We start from the raw sequence: 20,302 nt of genomic DNA, 5'->3' as shown, positions 1-20,302 counted from the left end.
CAAACTTGGTCCTAAGGCACCCCAACGGTCCTGGTTTTAAATGTATCCATGCCTGGCCACAGGTGACTTAATTAGCACCCTAGTCAATTTGATTTAACCATCTGTGCTGAGCCATGGATATAGCTAAAACCTGGACTGTTGGGGTGCCTTGAGGACTGCGTTTGGGAACCTCTGGGGGTAACGTCTAAACATTACCATCATATCTGGAAGAAATATGTCTCTTGGTGTGAGAGCAGACAATATTCTACGGTGGATTTTCATCTTGGACGTTTCCTGCTTTTTCTACAGTCGGGAGTGGATGTGGGCCTACGCCTATGCTCCATAAAAGTTCAGATTTCAGCCTTTGTTTTCTTTCAGAAACAATTGGCTTCTCTCCCTGAGGTCCAGACGTTCTTGAAAGGTGTTCTGCACATACAGCCTCCCTTTGTGCCTTCCACAGCACCGTGTGATCTCAATTTTTGTGCTGCAGTTCCTCCTATCGGATTGGTTTAAACTGTTACATGAAGTAGAAGTAAAGTATCTCTTGCGTGGAAGACTCTCACAGCTGGGGGCGTTCCCTCACAAGAGCCCCTACTTAATTTTCCATGAGGACAGAGCTGAACTCAGGATTCATCAACAATTTATTACTAAGGTGGTGTCTGCGTTTCACATCAATCAACCAACCTATTGTGATTCCGGCTGTTACGGATTCCTTGACTACTTCAAAGTTTTTGGATGTCGTCAGGGCTTTCAAGGTCTATGTGAAGAGAACAGCTCGTCACAGAAAATCGGACTCGCTGTTCGTTCTTTATGATCCCAATAAAATTGTGTGTCCTGCTTCTAAGCAGTCCATTGCGCGCTGGATCAGGCTTACTATCCAGCATGCTTATTCCACGGCAGGTTTGCCAATTCCGAAATCTATTCAAGCCCACTCTACTAGGTCTGTGGGTTCCTCTTTTGCAGCTGCCCAGGGTGTCTCGGCTTTACAGCTCTGCCGAGCAGCTACTTGGTTGGGTTTGAACACGTTTGCTAAGTTTTACAAGTTCGATACTTTGGCCTCTGAGGACCTTCAGTTTGGTCAATCAGTTCTGCAGGAGCCTCACCCACCCGGTTTGGGAGCTTTGGTACTTCACTATGGTACTAAATGGATTCCCAGTATCCCCTAGGATGTAAGAGAAAATAGAATTTTAATTACCTACCGGTAAATCCTTTTCTCGTAGTCCGTAGGGGATACTGGGTGCCCGCCCCGGTGCTTCGTTCTTCCTGCGCTGTTACTTGGTTTAGTAATATTGTTTGGTTCAGCTGTTGCTGTCCCTGTTTGCATGTTTGGTTAGCGTGGCGTTCTGCTTTTGCTGGTTGAATTCTCACCACTTTCCTTTTCTATATCCTTCTCTCGAAGTATGTCCGTCTCCTCGGCACAATTTCTTGGACTGTATGGTAGGAGGGGCATAGAGGGAGGAGCCAGCACACATACAATCAAACTTCTATAGTGCCCATGGCTCATAGTGGACCCGTCTATACCCCATGGTACTAAATGGATTCTCAGTATACCCTACGGACTACGAGAAAAGGATTTACTGGTAGGTAATTCAAATCCTATTTTCCTTTTATATGAAGTTTGTGTGCACACACCCTGTTTATTATGTAAGATGTTGGCAAAAACAGACTAAGGCTTCGTACACATGGACGTTGACAAACAACTCTAGTTGATGAATAAGTAATGTGATCACGCTTCAGGGAAGCTTTAAGACATATTTGGGGTGATTCAAATGGTTTTCGGGTGCCTATCAGAGCAATTTAATTGTTGCTCTGATCGGGTGCTCATTGCTTTATGCGTGCCCAAGTAGAAGGGGTTTAGCCACGAATAGGGGGGTTTGGGTGCCTAAACCACGGACTGTGCACACATTTTTACTCGCACCACAGGAGGCTACAAGAAAAAAATTAACCCTCACAGCTAACGGGCATCTAAACAGAGCAACAATTGAATTGCTCAATTTTGCGCTCCTTAGTGGTAGCTTTGAGGGTAAACAATTGAATCTCACCCCATTAATGAGTCTCTGCATAGTGCACTCGGTACTTTACATACCCCATAGAGCTGCACCGTGTTTTGTTGAAGACTGATGACACTGATCGCTGCAAGCAACGTTGAAATTGATGTGCAGCAAGTGTTTGCCAGAAAGCACCTGCATACTGGCTGCTCATCTACATTATTTTATTTGCAGCAGTAGGGTCAGTACGTTTAATTTGGCTTTGTTGACACCTGTTTTAACGCCTTTGTGTACAAGCCCTTAAATTGACTCAACATACTTTCTCTATCGTCCTAGTGGATGCTGGGGTTCCTGAAAGGACCATGGGGAATAGCGGCTCCGCAGGAGACAGGGCACAAAAAGTAAAGCTTTTTCCGATCAGGTGGTGTGCACTGGCTCCTCCCCCTATGACCCTCCTCCAGACTCCAGTTAGATTTTTGTGCCCGGCCGAGAAGGGTGCAATCTAGGTGGCTCTCCTAAAGAGCTGCTTAGAAAAAGTTTAGCTAGGTTTTTTATTTTACAGTGATGCCTGCTGGCAACAGGATCACTGCAGCGAGGGACTGAGGGGAGAAGGAGTCAACTCACCTGCGTGCAGGATGGATTGGCTTCTTGGCTACTGGACATCAAGCTCCAGAGGGACGATCACAGGTACAGCCTGGATGGTCACCGGAGCCACGCCGCCGGCCCCCTTGCAGATGCTGAAATCAGAAGAGGTCCAGAATCGGCGGCTGAAGACTCCTGCAGTCTTCAAAAGGTAGCGCACAGCACTGCAGCTGTGCGCCATTTTCCTCTCAGCACACTTCACACGGCAGTCACTGAGGGTGCAGGGCGCTGGGAGGGGGGCGCCCTGGGAGGCAAATGATTACCTATAATGGCTAAAAATACCTCACATATAGCCCTAGAGGCTATATGGAGATATTTAACCCCTGCCTAATGTTTCTAAATAGCGGGAGACGAGCCCGCCAGAAAAGGGGCGGGGCCTATCTCCTCAGCACACGGCGCCATTTCCTCTCACAGCTCCGCTGGTCAGGACGGCTCCCAAGTCTCTCCCCTGCACTGCACTACAGAAACAGGGTAAAACAGAGAGGGGGGGGCACATTTATGGCGATATTTGATATAACAAAGCAGCTATAAGGGAGCACTTATTATAAGGCTATCCCTGATATATATATAGCGCTTTTTGGTGTGTGCTGGCAAACACTCCCTCTGTCTCCCCAAAGGGCTAGTGGGTCCTGTCTTCGTTAGGAGCATTCCCTGTGTGTCTGCTGTGTGTCGGTACGTGTGTGTCGACATGTATGAGGACGATATTGGTGTGGAGGCGGAGCAATTGCCAAATATGAGGATGTCACCCCCTAGGGAGTCGACACCAGAATGGATGCCTTTATTTATGGAACTACGGGATAGTGTCAACACGCTAAAGCAGTCGTTTGACGACATGAGGCGGCCGGACAATCAATTAGTGCCTGTCCAGGCGACTCAAACACCGTCAGGGGCTGTGAAACGCCCTTTGCCTCAGTCGGTCGACACAGACCCAGACACAGGCGATGACTCCAGTGGTGACGGTGACGAATCAACCGTATTTTCCAGTAGGGCCACACGTTATATGATTTTGGCAATGAAGGAGGCGTTACATTTAGCTGATACTACAGGTACCACTAAACAGGGTATTATGTGGGGTATGAAAAAACTACCTATAGTTTTTCCTGAATCAGAAGAATTAAATGACGTGTGTAATGAAGCGTGGGTTGCCCCTGATAAAAAGCTGATAATTTCAAAGAAATTATTGGCATTATACCCTTTCCCGCCAGAGGTTAGGGAGCGCTGGGAAACACCTCCTAGGGTGGACAAGGCGCTAACACGCTTATCTAAACAAGTGGCGTTACCTTCTCCTGAGACGGCCGCACTTAAAGATCCATCAGATAGGAGGATGGAAAATATCCAGAAAAGTATATACACACATGCAGGTGTTATACTACGACCAGCTGTAGCGACTGCCTGGATGGGCAGTGCTGGGGTAGTTTGGTCGGAGTCCCTGATTGAAAATATTGATACCCTGGACAGGGACAATATTTTACTGTCGTTAGAACAAATAAAGGATGCATTTCTTTATATGCGTGATGCACAGAGGGATATCTGCACACTGGCATCACGGGTAAGTGCTATGTCCATTTCGGCCAGAAGAGCTTTATGGACGCGACAGTGGACAGGCGATGCGGATTCAAAACGGCATATGGAAGTTTTGCCGTATAAAGGGGAGGAGTTATTTGGAGTCGGTCTATCAGATTTGGTGGCCACGGCTACAGCCGGGAAATCCACCTTTCTACCTCAAGTCACTCCCCAACAGAAAAAGGCACCGACTTTTCAACCGCAGCCCTTTCGTTCCTTTAAAAATAAGAGAGCAAAGGGCTATTCATATCTGCCACGAGGCAAAGGTAGAGGGAAGAGACAGCAACACGCAGCTCCTTCCCAGGAACAGAATCCCTCCCCGGCTTCTACAAAAGCCTCAGCATGATGCTGGGGCTTCTCAAGCGGACTCGGGGACGGTGGGCGGTCGTCTCAAAAATTACAGCGCGCAGTGGGCTCACTCGCAGGTAGATCCCTGGATCCTGCAGATAATATCTCAAGGGTACAGGTTGGAATTAGAGACAGATCCACCTCGTCGTTTCCTGAAGTCTGCGTTACCAACGTCCCCCTCCGAAAGGGAGACGGTTTTGGAAGCCATTCACAAGCTGTACTCTCAGCAGGTGATAGTCAAGGTACCTCTTCTACAACAAGGGAAGGGGTATTATTCCACTCTTTTTGTGGTACCGAAGCCGGATGGCTCGGTAAGGCCTATTCTAAATCTGAAGTCCTTGAACCTGTACATAAAGAAGTTCAAGTTCAAAATGGAGTCACTCAGAGCAGTGATAGCGAACCTGGAAGAGGGGGACTTTATGGTATCCTTGGACATCAAGGATGCGTATCTCCACGTTCCAATTTACCCCTCACACCAGGGGTACCTCAGGTTCGTTGTACAAAACTGTCACTATCAGTTTCAGACGCTGCCGTTCGGATTGTCCACGGCACCTCGGATCTTTACAAAGGTAATGGCCGAGATGATGATTCTTCTTCGAAGAAAAGGCGTATTAATTATCCCATACTTGGACGATCTCCTAATAAGGGCGAGGTCCAGAGAACAGCTAGAGATGGGATTAGCACTGTCTCAAGAAGTGCTAAAACAGCACGGGTGGATTCTGAATATTCCAAAATCCCAGTTAATACCGACAACTCGTCTGCTGTTCCTAGGGATGATTCTGGACACGGTTCAGAAAAAGGTTTTTCTCCCGGAGGAAAAAGCCAAGGAGTTATCCGAGCTTGTCAGGAACCTCCTAAAACCAGGAAAGGTGTCTGTACATCAATGCACAAGAGTCCTGGGAAAAATGGTGGCTTCTTACGAAGCAATTCCATTCGGCAGATTCCACGCAAGAATTTTCCAAAGGGATCTGTTGGACAAATGGTCAGGGTCGCATCTTCAGATGCACCTACGGATAACCCTGTCTCCAAGGACAAGGGTGTCTCTTCTGTGGTGGTTGCAGAGTCCTCATCTATTGGAGGGCCGCAGATTCGGCATACAGGATTGGATCCTGGTGACCACGGACGCCAGCCTGAGAGGCTGGGGAGCAGTCACACAAGGAAGAAACTTCCAGGGAGTATGGACAAGCCTGGAAACGTCTCTTCACATAAACATTCTGGAACTAAGAGCAATATACAATGCTCTAAGCCAGGCAGAACCTCTGCTTCAGGGAAAACCGGTGTTGATCCAGTCGGACAACATCACGGCAGTCGCCCATGTGAACAGACAGGGCGGCACAAGAAGCAGGAGTGCAATGGCAGAAGCTGCAAGGATTCTTCGCTGGGCAGAGAATCATGTGATAGCACTGTCAGCAGTGTTCATCCCGGGAGTGGACAACTGGGAAGCAGACTTCCTCAGCAGACACGATCTTCACCCGGGAGAGTGGGGACTTCATCCAGAAGTCTTCCACATGCTGGTAACCCGTTGGGAAAGACCAATGGTGGACATGATGGCGTCTCGCCTCAACAAAAAACTGGACAGGTATTGCGCCAGGTCAAGAGATCCGCAGGCAATAGCTGTGGACGCGCTGGTAACGCCTTGGGTGTACCAGTCGGTGTATGTGTTTCCTCCTCTGCCTCTCATACCAAAAGTATTGAGAATTATACGGCAAAGAGGCGTAAGAACGATACTAGTGGTTCCGGATTGGCCAAGAAGGACTTGGTACCCGGAACTTCAAGAGATGATCACGGAAGATCCGTGGCCTCTACCTCTAAGGAGGGACTTGCTTCAGCAGGGTCCCTGTCTGTTTCAAGACTTACCGCGGCTGCGTTTGACGGCATGGCGGTTGAACGCCGGATCCTAGTGGAAAAAGGCATGCCGGAAGAAGTCATTCCTACTTTGATTAAAGCAAGGAAAGAAGTAACCGTGCAACATTATCACCGAATTTGGCGAAAATATGTTGCGTGGTGCGAAGATCGGAGTGCTCCGACGGAGGAATTTCAACTGGGTCGATTCCTACATTTCCTGCAATCAGGATTGTCTATGGGTCTCAAATTGGGATCTATTAAGGTTCAAATTTCGGCCCTGTCGATTTTCTTTCAAAAAGAATTGGCTTCAGTCCCTGAAGTCCAGACCTTTGTTAAGGGTGTGCTGCATATACAGCCCCCTGTGGTGCCTCCAGTGGCACCGTGGGATCTCAATGTAGTTTTGGATTTTCTAAAATCTCATTGGTTTGAACCACTAAATAAGGTGGATTTGAAGTATCTCACTTGGAAAGTGACCATGCTTCTAGCCCTGGCTTCTGCCAGGAGAGTGTCAGAATTGGCAGCTTTATCTTACAAAAGCCATATCTGATTTTCCATTCGGACAGGGCAGAACTGAGGACTCGTCCGCATTTTCTCCCTAAGGTGGTGTCAGCATTTCATCTGAACCAGCCTATTGTAGTGCCTGCGGCTACAAGTGACTTGGAGGACTCCAAGTTACTGGACGTTGTCAGAGCATTAAAAATATATATTGCAAGAACAGCTGGAGTCAGAAAATCTGACTCGTTGTTTATATTGTATGCACCCAACAAGATGGGTGCTCCTGCGTCTAAGCAGACGATTGCTCGTTGGATCTGTAGCACAATCCAATTTGCACATTCTGTGGCAGGCCTGCCACAGCCTAAATCTGTAAAGGCCCACTCCACAAGGAAGGTGGGCTCATCTTGGGCGGCTGCCCGAGGGGTCTCGGCATTACAACTTTGCCGAGCAGCTACGTGGTCAGGGGAGAACACGTTTGTAAAATTTTACAAATTTGATACTCTGGCTAAGGAGGACCTGGAGTTCTCTCATTCGGTGCTGCAGAGTCATCCGCACTCTCCCGCCCGTTTGGGAGCTTTGGTATAATCCCCATGGTCCTTTCAGGAACCCCAGCATCCACTAGGACGATAGAGAAAATAAGATTTTACTTACCGATAAATCTATTTCTCGGAGTCCGTAGTGGATGCTGGGCGCCCATCCCAAGTGCGGATTATCTGCATAAATTGTACATAGTTATTGTTAACTAATTCGGGTTATTGTTGAAGGAAGCCATCTTCCAGAGGCTCCGCTGTTATCATACTGTTAACTGGGTTTAGATCACAAGTTGTACGGTGTGATTGGTGTGGCTGGTATGAGTCTTACCCGGGATTCAAAATCCTCCCTTATTGTGTACGCTCGTCCGGGCACAGTACCTAACTGGAGTCTGGAGGAGGGTCATAGGGGGAGGAGCCAGTGCACACCACCTGATCGGAAAAAGCTTTACTTTTTGTGCCCTGTCTCCTGCGGAGCCGCTATTCCCCATGGTCCTTTCAGGAACCCCAGCATCCACTACGGACTCCGAGAAATAGATTTATCGGTAAGTAAAATCTTATTTTTTGGATTATTCAGATTACCTGTGTGAAATTTTATATTGAGGCCAGAGATTTCTTGATTGCTTCTTAATTTAGTGTCATAATTTCCTTTTAAAATGGCCTTGAATTTATTTCTATTTATTTTTTATTTTTTTCCAAGTATATTAACGTAACATGAAATAAGATCATTCGCATATACACACATTCCAGCTGCATAAATGTAGTAAGACTGTTTTTGTGTAGGGAACTTTGATTTATTTCACTCTGGATTTTTGCATAAAACAAATGGGTGCCTTTCATTCAAGCTAGATATCTGTATTATCTATTTACTTTTTCCTCTTCTAAACTAGTTTTTAATTCCTGCCACCTTTTCTTCATGCTTTCCTCTCGTCAGGATTTGGAGGGCTGGAGTCAGCGACCTCCAACGCCACTGGGTTTAACTTTGGTGGGTTCGGACTAGCTGCCAACCCAGCTTTAAACTTTAACATTGGGAACTTCAGTGTTTCCTCTGCTCCAGCGCCTCCCTTCAATTTTGGTAACACCCTGGCAAGTGCAGGTAGAGAAAACCGAATGTATGTGATGTTTGTCATGAATCTAATCGATGCAGTGATCCAAGATTTGGCAGGAAGCAACTGATAAGTCTGAAGTCTTAAAAGTAGACTTTAATCACACACAAGGAATGCAATCTCTGAGTGCTTTGCAAATGTGTCTAAAAAGGGAGTATGGGATAATGGCCAGCTGTACCATATTTGAAATTATATTTATAGTAGTTTTTCTTCTAATTGATTGCAAGTTTTCCTTTGTATCTGTTTATCAGCACCCGGAAGCCCTCACATTTCCTATTCTGCAGATTATGTACTGCGTGTATTCCACACAAGTTTTCCTTCCCCCTTGAATTGGGCCATTTCAAATACTTTTACTTGATCTGCAATGGAATAAAAATACATATGTATATTAGCAAATAATTCCTTTCTTTTTGAATCTCTTAGCAGTGGAATGCGTTTATATTCCATTTTTTCTCTGTTATTAAGTGTTGCCACTATCCTTGGACCACTGCAAATTTATATCACACACATTCCACCAATCCGTTACCATCCAAGTTTTGTTCAGTTAGTGAGGTATGTCGTCCTTGTGACCCAACTGTGGTGAGGAAAAAAATAATAATTCTCTGTTGTGTTGACCAGCATCCATCTTAATTTGTTAACAGTGACTGTTATTATATGTTTTGTTTTCTTCTGTGAAATATGGCCAGTGTTCTGCATTGTTACTTAATTCCCGTGTTTGGAGCCTGGCCTTGAAAAATGTAAATTGCACTGCAGTGATTTATATTTCTGTGTGGATTTAATATTAATGCTTTGTTCTGCCTGAAAGTTCTTTTTGGTCATGTGGTGCCACAAGGGTTCCAGAGCATGCTGTGTAGGGGTAACACAGAATGAGTACAGAGTAGTATAGATGGGACATTAGCTTACTATGTACATAATTACAGTGCTCAAGTTACAGAATTACTATTAAGATAAATAGTGGAGAGGGGCCCTGCCTGCTCATTAGAGTTTACAACCTACATCAACCAGATTGTTACTTTCAATGGATTAATTTTGTTATTTGTTTGAAATAGTAAAGGTATTCATTTTATATAAATGATCCCTATGTATTTTCTTTGTAATTACTGAAATGATCCCTATGTATTTTATTTGTAATTGCTGGATAAACTGCCTTGCTTTCAGACCCTTCTTGTTCCCGCTATACTTTATGATTTGTTTGGTTCAACCTGCATATTCATGCAGTTCTCCTATCTGATATAATGTAATGTGCTATGTACTTAAGCCCTGTACACACTGGGGAGATGTGTGCTGACGATCTAGCACACAGCGTGATGTGTGCTGAGCGATGAGGGGACTGGTGAAATGAGCGATCTCACTAGATTTGCATGCCAAATCTAGAGCCGGCGATAGCGCGCATAGCTGTCGCCGGCACCCTACGCGCGGAGAGATCCGTGCTTAATTTCTAAGCAATCTATTCAGATTGCTTAGAATTTAAGCACGGATCTCTTCCTGTGCGCCCCCCTTTACAGTACTTGGTAAATATATATACATTCATTCAGTCAGTCGACATATCTCTACTAATTATGTTATTGTATTTAGGAATCATTCTGGTTTCTCATATCTTGTATCATTGCTTTACACCATTTTAATTATGTACAGATGGTGTAATGGTTAGCATTACTGTCTCACAGCACTGAGGTGGTGCATTTAATTCCCACCATGGCCTTAACTGTGTGAGGTTTATACGTTCTCCATGTACTTGTATGAGTTCCCTCTGGTTACTCCAGTTTCCTCCAACAATCCAAAAATATACTGGTAGGTTAATTGGCTCCAAATCAAAAATGTAACCCTAGTTTGTGTGTGTGTGTATGGGCAGACTAGATGGACGAAGTGGTTCTTATCTACAGTCAAAATCTAATCTAAGATTTTACTATGAACTTGCATGTTTTCTGCAATAAAGTCAGTTTTTGCCATTACATAACTCAATGGTTCCGAGACTTTTTTTTAATCACGGCACAGTAGAGTATAATAATTTTTTTTCACAGCATCCCTAGGGCAAAAGTTTCTTATTAAGAAATTTAGAAAGAAATACAGGTTGAGTATCCCTTATCCAAAATGCTTGGGACCAGAGGTATTTTGGATATGGGATTTTTCCGTATTTTGGAATAATTGTATACTATAATGAGAGATCATGGTGATGGGACCTAAATCTAAGCACAGAATGCATTTATGTTACATATACACCTTATACACACAGCCTGAAGATCATTTTAGTCAACATTTTTTGTAACTTTGTGCATTAAACAAAGTGTGTGTACATTCACACAATTCATTTACGTTTTATATACACCTTATACACACAGCCTGAAGGTCATTTAATACAATATTTTTAATAACTGTGTATTAAACAAAGTTTGTGTACATTGAGCCATCAAAAAACAAAGGTTTCACTATCTCACTATCACTCAAAAAAGTCCGTATTTCGGAATATTCCGTATTTCGGAATATTTAGATATGGGATACTCAACCTGTATTATTATATTAAGTAAATTGTGTTTATATATCCTCCTTAGGTTCAGTTGTGTGGTGAAGGACAGGATTTGCTTCTGTTTGTCCACATATGTTATGATCGACAGCTACTAGCATTGGTTTTGCCTATTACATTGTCCATAAATAATTTGAATTGGTCCTGGATCACCAATCTGAGGCACCCCAGTGTACCACGACACACTGTTTGAGATGAGAACCACTGACATAATAGGCCCTACACACTGGCCGAAATTCCTCAAAGATATGAACGATCTCGTTCATTATTGAACGAAATAACGTTCATATCTTTGAGTGTGGAGTCACCAGTGATGAACGATGCGCGGCCCCGCGCTCGTTCATTGCTGGTGCCCCGTCGGCTGTACATGCAGGCCAATATGGACGATCTCGTCCATATTTGCCTGCACTTCAATGGAGCCGAGTGACGGGGGGAGTGAAGAAACTACACTCCCCCTGTCACTGCCGCCGCCGCTGGGTCGCCCGACAGCCGTATCTGCCGTCGGGCAGCTCGGCGGCGGATCTTTAAATGTGTAGGGCCCTTTACTGTTCTAGAGTTACTACCATAGAGAGCGTCTGTGGCTGGCGACGTCACTGTTGGGGGCGTGCCCAGCACCTCCGTCGGTGCTGGGCCTCCCCCAGCTCTCTCCCAATGCGTGAATGGATGCCGCGCGCATGTGCACGGCATCTATACACGCCGGGAGGGCTGGAAGCGGGCGTCTGTTCTAGCAGGGCGCCGCAAAAGGGGCAGGGCGGGTTTTGCCTGCTAAAAAACGGGCAGGGCGCGGCGCCCTGCTAAAACAGCCTAGAGTGAACACTAGAGTTGTTCACTTGAGCTTTTGCTTTTCTGTGATTACAACTACTAATTAGATATTGGTTAGCCAGTGTCACTCTTGCACTATTTTTTTAGATGGTAGGTTTAATGGGTCTTTTTCCCAGGCAGTGATGACTTGCACAACAAAAAAGAGCATATTAAAGTATTTAACCCCTTTGCTGCTGAGATTTTGACCTGTTTTTGAGCTGGTCACATTCCGTCCGTATCCTTAATTATTTATATACTGCCCACACTTCTTATATCTTGGTTTCTAGAAAACTTTGAATTTTGAGAAAATAGAATTAAATAACTTATTTCTCCTCATACTGCAAAGACAATTCACCTAAAGTTTTTTTTTTTTTTTAACGTGATCTAAAAGCAAATGTACTTGCAAATGTACCTTACCTAACAATGGGGCAGATGTATTAACCTGGATAAGGCATAAGGAAGTGATAAACCAGTGATAAATGTAAGGTGATACACGCACCAGCCAATCAGCTCCCATATGTAAATGAACAGTTAGGAGCTGATTGGCTGGTGCATTATCACCTTGCACTTAAACCATGCTTTATCACTGGTTTATCACTTCCTTATGCCTTCTCCAGGTTAATACATCTACCCCAATGCTACCTAACTGGCAGCATTATTTTTTGACTCTTTAGTACCCGATAAATGTATGTTTGTTTTTCTTACTTCCAAGAAAAACTTTGGTGTTTTTGTCTGGTCACTACCATACAATATATACTAAGGAGCACAATGTTAGAAAGAGAGTCTGTGGATGCCAAGATGTTGGGGACTTTTAATGCTCTCTCTCCACTGTTTGCTGAGGGAGGGCTTAATGATGATGTACATTCCTCCGCCCCTCCCAAATCTGAGCAAGTTTAAGGAGTGGTGGGGACTTGTAGGTAAATCCCCCAAATTGAACCCCTGCAGTGCTTGGCATGAGTCTTACAGATTGCTTGCAACAATGGGTTATAGTCGCATTTGCTTGGAGTTGCATTTCCTGTGCAGAATGAATTCGATGCCTAGACAGAAAGCATACAATGCTAGCATAATAAACACTCTTTTGTTATGTGATTAATATTTAGCACATTGCTTTTATTAGAGGTTTTCGTGTCTCATTGGTGACTAATTGAACATTGGATAATCACTTTATTGATCAAATGAGAGTATTAGTGCATAGCTGGTTTTGTAAATTGGTCTGTCAAATTACTCGCGTCATAAGCAATTCAGCGGTTATTGATGGATATTATCGAAATGATGCATAACAAAATTGCTCTTGTGAGTGCTTTAATAGTGGATGAATAAATTATATTTTCAGGTTTTACATCTGTTCTAAGTTAATATATGTCTTACATTTTTATTTTTTATTTTATCAGCTTATAAATATTTTTATTTAAGTTGCCAGACAAGATGGGCAACAGGGCATCTATAAAAAAAAATACAAGAGAGAAAACAAAGCAAGCATGGGGAAAAAGGGTAGGGAGGGCCCTGCTCATTAGAACGCTTACAGTATAATTGGGAGAAGGCAGAGCTGAAATAAGAGGAATCAGTGTGTCTGAGTGGCGTTGTGAGTGGGACTGTTGGGAGGGTGCACAAGAATGGATAGTACAAGTGGAAGTAGGATGGAAACAGATAAATAGGTCAGAGGTAGATTTCAGATTTTGTGTGATCTGAAATAACGGGTTGGTAGTGCTGACTGTATTGTAGGTAAGGATAAGCAATTTGAATTGGTACCTGGAGGAAGAGAAGTGGGGTAGGGAATTCCAGAATGGTGCAGTGGATGTGAAGTGGTGAGAATACTTATTTGCTGTGGTATCTATGGATGGCTTGAAGCGTGGATAGATGGAAGAGGGGAATGCCAGATCGTAAGTGGTTGGCAGTCTGGGTAACCTACTTTTTATTTAAGTATGTAGTAAACCTCTACAGTGTTTCATTTTATGTAGATAAAATCAGATCATCGACCTTGTGTTTCTCTTCCTGCCAGAAAGTAAATGCTTATTTCCGTATTTGTTATTTAGTGTTCATTCTAGCACCCTGCACCTTTCAAATCCTGTGCAGTTCCTCTTTCCTGCCTGGGGTGTCGCTCTCTGCTCTGGTGCTTCTCAGCACACACATGTCTGTATCACAGCACTGAGTAACAGATCAGAGTGTGCTGAGAAGCAACACAGCAGAAGGCGACACCCCAGGCAGGAAAGAGGAACTGCATGGATTTTGAAAAGTGCAGGGTGCTAGAATGAACACTATTATTTCTGTACCCCCCTCATATTGTGCCTGGTGATTTCCCACAGCATAGTTGAAGCTGTGAGACTTATTTGGACTCCTGAATGTTTCGGAACTTTGATAAAGAATGTAAATTTGATTAATAGTGATAATTCTTGCAACAACACAAAGGAATCTGACATTGTTACACAGTTGGAAGCTTACTTTTTCCTCCTCTTCATTATGAATCTATGGGGGGATTCAATTCGGCATGATGCAGGCAATGTGTCTTTGAAGAATGGCACATCTTATCAGCATCACAAGTTTTCCATTGCACCTTTTATATAAACATTGCAACGTTGGCCCTACCGCATACAAGGGATCAGTACGTAATCCCGCTGGACGGGATCCCGGCAATCGAAATACCGACGCCGGAATCCCGACCACACAATCCCGACAGGGGTGGCGAGTGGAACGCAGCCCCTTGCGGGCTCGCCACGCTGCGGGCACGGTGCCTCGCTACGCTCGGCACACCATTATATTCTCCCTCTATGGGTGTCGTGGACACCCACGGAGGGAGAATATGTCGGGATTGTGGCGGTCGGGATTCCGGCGTCTGTATTTCGACCGCCGGGATCCCGTCCAGCGGGATGTTGACCGCATACAATTACTTGCGATGCCTGGCAGATCATTGTGTTCAGTTGAATGATAAAACAATATCGAACTATATGTAGTTTCTAAATTTGTAGTGGTTTTGTTTTCTATTTGGTGCATTATGTTTATGACTCTCTCAAATATATTGTCTCTTAGCATAATGTTTTACATTATGCCACGTTCTTTGTTTTTGTTTTCCCATTAAAATTTGTTTTCATTGTTTCATCATTTTGAATGCAAAAAGTAACTGTTCAAATATCTGCTTTTATATAGCGGCTCTATCTCTTGTGCTTTTGTGTTACTGTGAACTTTTTACCATCTTTCCATTAGGTGGGTTTGGAGGCTTTGGAGCCGCAACGACCACAACTGCTGCTGGCTCAGGTTTTAACTTCTCTGCTCCAACTAATACTGGCACAACTGGTAAGCAGGCAGAAAATACTGTAAATCGCAGCGTTAAAGGGGCATTCGTTCTATTTTTGTTACAATATTTCCAGTTCGAGCAACGCAACTGTTATGCGTTGTATTCCAGAGTTTAGGGGGACATGTACTAAGCAGTGATAAAAGTGGTTGCCATGGCCAGCTTCTCCAATCAGCTGCTCTGTATACTTCTATAGTATGCCAATTTTAACTGTTACATCAGTGCTGATTGGTTGCGATGGGCAGCTTCTCCACTGGCTCACTTCTACACTTTTATCACTGCCTAGTACATGTCCCCCTTTGTATAATAAGGAGCACGGTTGTTACATTTGGTTGTATATTCAGAAATTCTTTGTTACATATTGTGAGCTACATAACTTCTTACATATTACGTTTAATTCGATTTGTCAACTTTTCCTAAGAAATAAAAATATCTATACACCAGAGTCTCCCAAATCCGAAAATGCTTAAAACTATAAGTATTTTGATATCGGATTTTTCCTTATTTTGGAATATTTATATACCTACCATACTGAGATATATTGGGTTGGGACACAAGTCTAAGCACAGAATGCATATATGTTTCATATACACCTTATACACACAGCCTGAAGGTCATTTTATACAATATTTGTAATTTTGTTCATGAAACGAACTTTGTACATTGAACTATCAGAAACCTAAGGTGTCACTAATGTGTCACAATTTGGATTTCTGAATATTTTGGCTCTTTTGGATATGGGAGACTCATCCTGTTTTTATTTTATTTTACAGCCCTTAATTGTTTATCTTGAAAAGCAAATAATGACAATTTTCTATTTAATTGACGCACCTTTTAGGTCTTTTTGGTAGCACTCAGAACAAAGGATTTGGGTTTGGAACTACATTTGGCGCAGCAGCAGCAAACACAGGTTTAAATACTGGGCTATCCACCGGTCTGGGCTTCACAGGTTTCAACACTCAACAGCCACAGAATGGTTAGTATATAGGGGGAGATTTAGACCTGATCGTAGATGTGCTAAATTTAGCACATCTATGATCAGCTTCCCTGACATGCAGGGGGACATTCAGCATAGGGCTAGTCCGCCCCACGTCAGTCCCTGCCCCGTCACACCAGTACAAAAGCATCACACAGCGACAATGCTTTTGTGTTGGAAGAGTAGCTCTCTACCAGCACAGCAGGGAGCTACTCCTTGCTGCTCAGGTCGCAGCAGCTGCATGTGACATCACGCAGCCGCTGCGCCCCCTCCCCCCAACGGTCCGGACGTGCCGGCGTTGACCGGATCGTGCCCCCTAAATGGTGGCCAAGCGCAGCCGGCACTCCCCCCTCCCGCCCAGCAACCGCTTCTGCCTGTCAATCAGGCAGAGGCGATTGCAGGGTAAATAGCAGCCGTTGGCTGTCTGACATGCGCCGGCGCATGCGCACTTCAGACCTGATCGCTGCTGTGCGAACACACACAGCACCGATCATGTCTGAATCAGCCCCTGAGTTACATAGCTTTATACGTTCACATGATGCCTATGCAATACTCCCCATTTATTTCGTATAAAGCCACCCTTGCTTCCATAATGTAAAAATGAATTCAAATGTATTACCCACTTTAACATAATGTGGCCGATTCAGTTAGCTGAGAAGTGCCTCACCCTCATGAGTATGTGTGTGCAATGCCTCGCTTCTTTTAGCCCTGAACTTCATTCCTGCAGCTGATTATATTGACCCCTGTGTTAGACCTTTTTATAAGGAAAGCCTTGCTAACACCACCAGTATTATGCAGCATTTAACTTTGGCTTCATAAAGAAAGTTGTATCTGTAGCTCTTACAGTATCTGTATTTTTAAGTTTTAATTTTTTTAATTTCTTATTTTTTTTTTAGTCCTCGGCGGTGGCCTGTTCAGCCAAGCTGTGCAAAACACTAACCAGTCAAACCAACTGATTAACACAGCAAGTGCACTCTCTGCACCAACATTGCTGGGGGATGAGAGAGACGCCATCCTGGCAAAATGGAACCAACTTCAAGCATTTTGGGGAACAGGAAAAGGATATTTCAGTAATAACATTGCTCCTGTAGAGTTCACACAGGAGAACCCTTTTTGTAGGTTTAAGGTAAAAAAAAAAAAAAAAAAATTTTTTTCCAATGTTTAAGCTGTGTTATCAACTATTTATAATGGGGCTAATTCAGGTTTGATTGCAAATCACGATCCGCCCGGAATTATTGCGGGGGTGCTGTGGCCGCATGCGCAGCGGGCCCTACTGCACATGCGTCCGCATTTTCTGCAAGGGGCTGCAGAAAATGCGGTCGCCTCTGCCTGTCAATCAGGCAGAGGTGGTCTCGGGGCATGAGGGGGGCGGCAACGCTCCGTTTTCAGGGAGGAAATGGAGCGTTGCGGGGGCAGGGCAACACGAACGGTGGGTTGTGCACGCCGAACGGGGGCGCTGTCGCGTGACGTCACACGCAGCTGCCGCAACAGGTAAGATGGCGCCGGGACTCCCGCGGCCGCAGCTAAGCTGCGCCAGCAGGAGTCGACCTTTGTTTCTGCTGACAAGCAGAAATTGCGAGGCGATCGCAATTTCTGCTTGTAGCAGGGGGGGAGGCACCGGTCAGCATTCTGGGCGGCCCCCAGCATGCGTGCAAAAGGATAGCAAATTCTGCTGATTAGCAGAATATGCTATCCTTACTGAATTAGGCCCAATATGGAGAAGAACTTTGGGCAGCTTTTCTGAATGTGACTCAGTCTAGTTTTTTGTATTGTGCATAGTTAATTCTATTAATTTTCACAAGTGACTGGTTTACAAAACTGCTGTCAAATAATTGAAAGTTTCTGAGTAGTGATGAACATGCTGAATATATATATCTATATATATATATATATATATATATATATATATATATATATATATATATATCTATATATATATCTATATCTTGAAAAAAAGACTGCGGCACTCAGGGTCTTGTGGCTGAATAATGTGTATTAAAAATTCACAGCATAAGGCATCAACGTTTCAGGGTGTCTAACCCCTTTGTCAAGATGTGACATCTTGACAAAGGGGTTAGACACCCCGAAACGTTGATGCCTTATGCTGTGAATTTTTAATACACATTATTCAGCCACAAGACCCTGAGTGCCGCAGTCTTTTTTTCAAGTTGTCCATCACTCTTACTGAAGGCACCGGGGCGCATCATTCATCGGAGGAGTGCCGGGCTTTGTATGCTGTATATATATGTGTGTGTGTATGTGTATATGTATATATATATATATATATATATATATATATATATATATATATATATATATAATCAAAAGTCATACCGGCACTCCCAGAGGTAAAACAGATTCCTTTGCTGCGGTGCCCTCCAAGTCAGCAATGTGACAAACGTAGATAATGGAGAAACGGCGGCACTCAAGCAGGCTTAATCGTTGTGAGGATAAAATTTCCTTTAATCACCTACATGTTTCGGGGAAAATCACCCCGTCCTCAGGGCTCAGACAACAATAAAAACATGTGTATATAACACTTAAATACACCACAGACAAAACGACAATAATACAAAGATTGTACTCACCTGTCCTCACGGCGCTGCCGCCCATCCGCACATGCTGCACGCTTCCGTGTCGCTGAGTGGTGACGTCATGGTGCGCCGCGGGACAGGGAGATCGTCATAGCAACAAACAGTAAACAGTTACAGGCATCCATAACGCCTGTATAAAAAAACATAATACATTAAAGAGACAACACATTTAAAATACATATAAATCACCGCCAATGGAGAGGTCCCAGCAACACATAATCCAAGTATTTTAACTACCTCAGTAAAGACATATTGAATGCTTCTATTGTTAATCATACAAAGTACAATTAGCAATTTAGAAAATAATAAATACAGGTGACCGACCCCACATAAAAGTATATAATAATAATAATATTTGGCCCTAAAGTAGACATTGGATGCCCAGATTCTCATTAAGGCCACCGGGCGATAATGTACCCAACTTGAAGATCCAACGGGACTCCTTCTGCAAGAGTAATCTATCCCTATTGCCACCCCTCAAAGAAATAGGGGTATGATCAATAAGGATAGCCCGAATGCTAGCCACCCCATGCTTAGCTGTCAAACAGTGACGTGCAAAGGGCTGGTCACTCGTGCCCTTCTCAAACGCTTTTTTGATGGCACTCCTGTGAAGTGCCATCCGTTCCCTAAATTGTCGTATGGTTTTGCCTATATAGGCTAGACCACATGGGCATGTAAGTAAATAAATTACATGGGTGGTAGTACACGTTAGGCGATATCTAATAGGGATCTTCTGGCCCGTTTGAGGGTGATTGAAAGTAGTGCCAGTTTGTAGGGTGTTACATGTGGCACATCCAAGGCACCTATAGCACCCCATCTTAGGTCTAAGAAAATGGGATTGGTTACATTTAGCCATATTAGTCACATCCAGGCGAACAATATGGTCCCCTATATTGCTGCCCCTGGTATGACTAGGAAGTAGTCTAGTGTTGGATAGACTACTCAGGGCAGTATCTGTTTGTATAATGGGCCATAATTGTTTGGCCTTGCTTACTATTCTTTTAGAGCTTGTGGTGAACCTGCTCACCCATGGTAATCTATCGGCCTCTGGATTCAGATCAGCTCTGGGGTTCAATAGTTGTTGTCTAGGGATACGGAGGACTGCCTCCTTAGATTTCTCAAGATCCCTGATCGGATACCCCCTTTGTGCAAATCTCATTAACATTGCATTAAGGGCCATATCAGTTTCCTGAGGGTCCGATGTGATACGCCGTACCCGCAGAAATTGCGAGTACGGCAACCCTTTCTTAAGTGCCAATGGATGAAAACTTTGATGATTCAAAAACGTATTCCTGTCGGTGTTTTTAACAAAAAGGGAGGTACTGAGCTGACCAGAACTAAGAGTAATAGAAACATCTAGGTAATTGATTTGCTTCTCATCGATCACATATGTGAATTTTACTACATGCTCTGAGGCATTATGCTGGTCCCACAATCTAGTGAGCTCCTCCCTCGACCCACCCCAACAGATCAGAAGGTCATCAATATAACGCCTGTAATAAACAATATTGGGCTTGACAGAAGGGTTCAGGTAAAACATAGTATTTTCCAGCTGGTACATAAAGGCATTAGCGTACGATGGAGCCACAGCGGACCCCATCGCACAGCCAGAAGACTGTAGAAAAAAC

At 44.1% G+C, this 20,302-nt stretch overlaps 1 protein-coding gene across 2 annotated transcripts in view; it reads left to right on the top strand.

Moving 5' to 3' along the window:
* Positions 1 to 20,302, top strand: part of NUP54 (nucleoporin 54) — a 94,306-nt gene that overhangs the window by 7,812 nt on the left and 66,192 nt on the right. The window contains exons 3-6 of one of the 2 annotated variants that reach the window (XM_063919773.1): positions 8,325 to 8,486; positions 15,017 to 15,106; positions 15,943 to 16,080; positions 16,977 to 17,206. In XM_063919773.1, coding sequence (XP_063775843.1) covers positions 8,325 to 8,486; positions 15,017 to 15,106; positions 15,943 to 16,080; positions 16,977 to 17,206 — 620 coding nt within the window. The remainder of the gene's footprint in view (positions 1 to 8,324; positions 8,487 to 15,016; positions 15,107 to 15,942; positions 16,081 to 16,976; positions 17,207 to 20,302) is intronic. The other variant, XM_063919775.1, reaches the window with a different exon arrangement.

The sequence above is a fragment of the Pseudophryne corroboree genome, chromosome 1 (assembly GCF_028390025.1).
Source record: "Pseudophryne corroboree isolate aPseCor3 chromosome 1, aPseCor3.hap2, whole genome shotgun sequence".
NCBI classification, from domain to species: domain Eukaryota; kingdom Metazoa; phylum Chordata; class Amphibia; order Anura; family Myobatrachidae; genus Pseudophryne; species Pseudophryne corroboree.
Note: the sequence above shows the minus strand (reverse complement) of the source record. Positions and strands in the feature narration are given on the sequence as shown.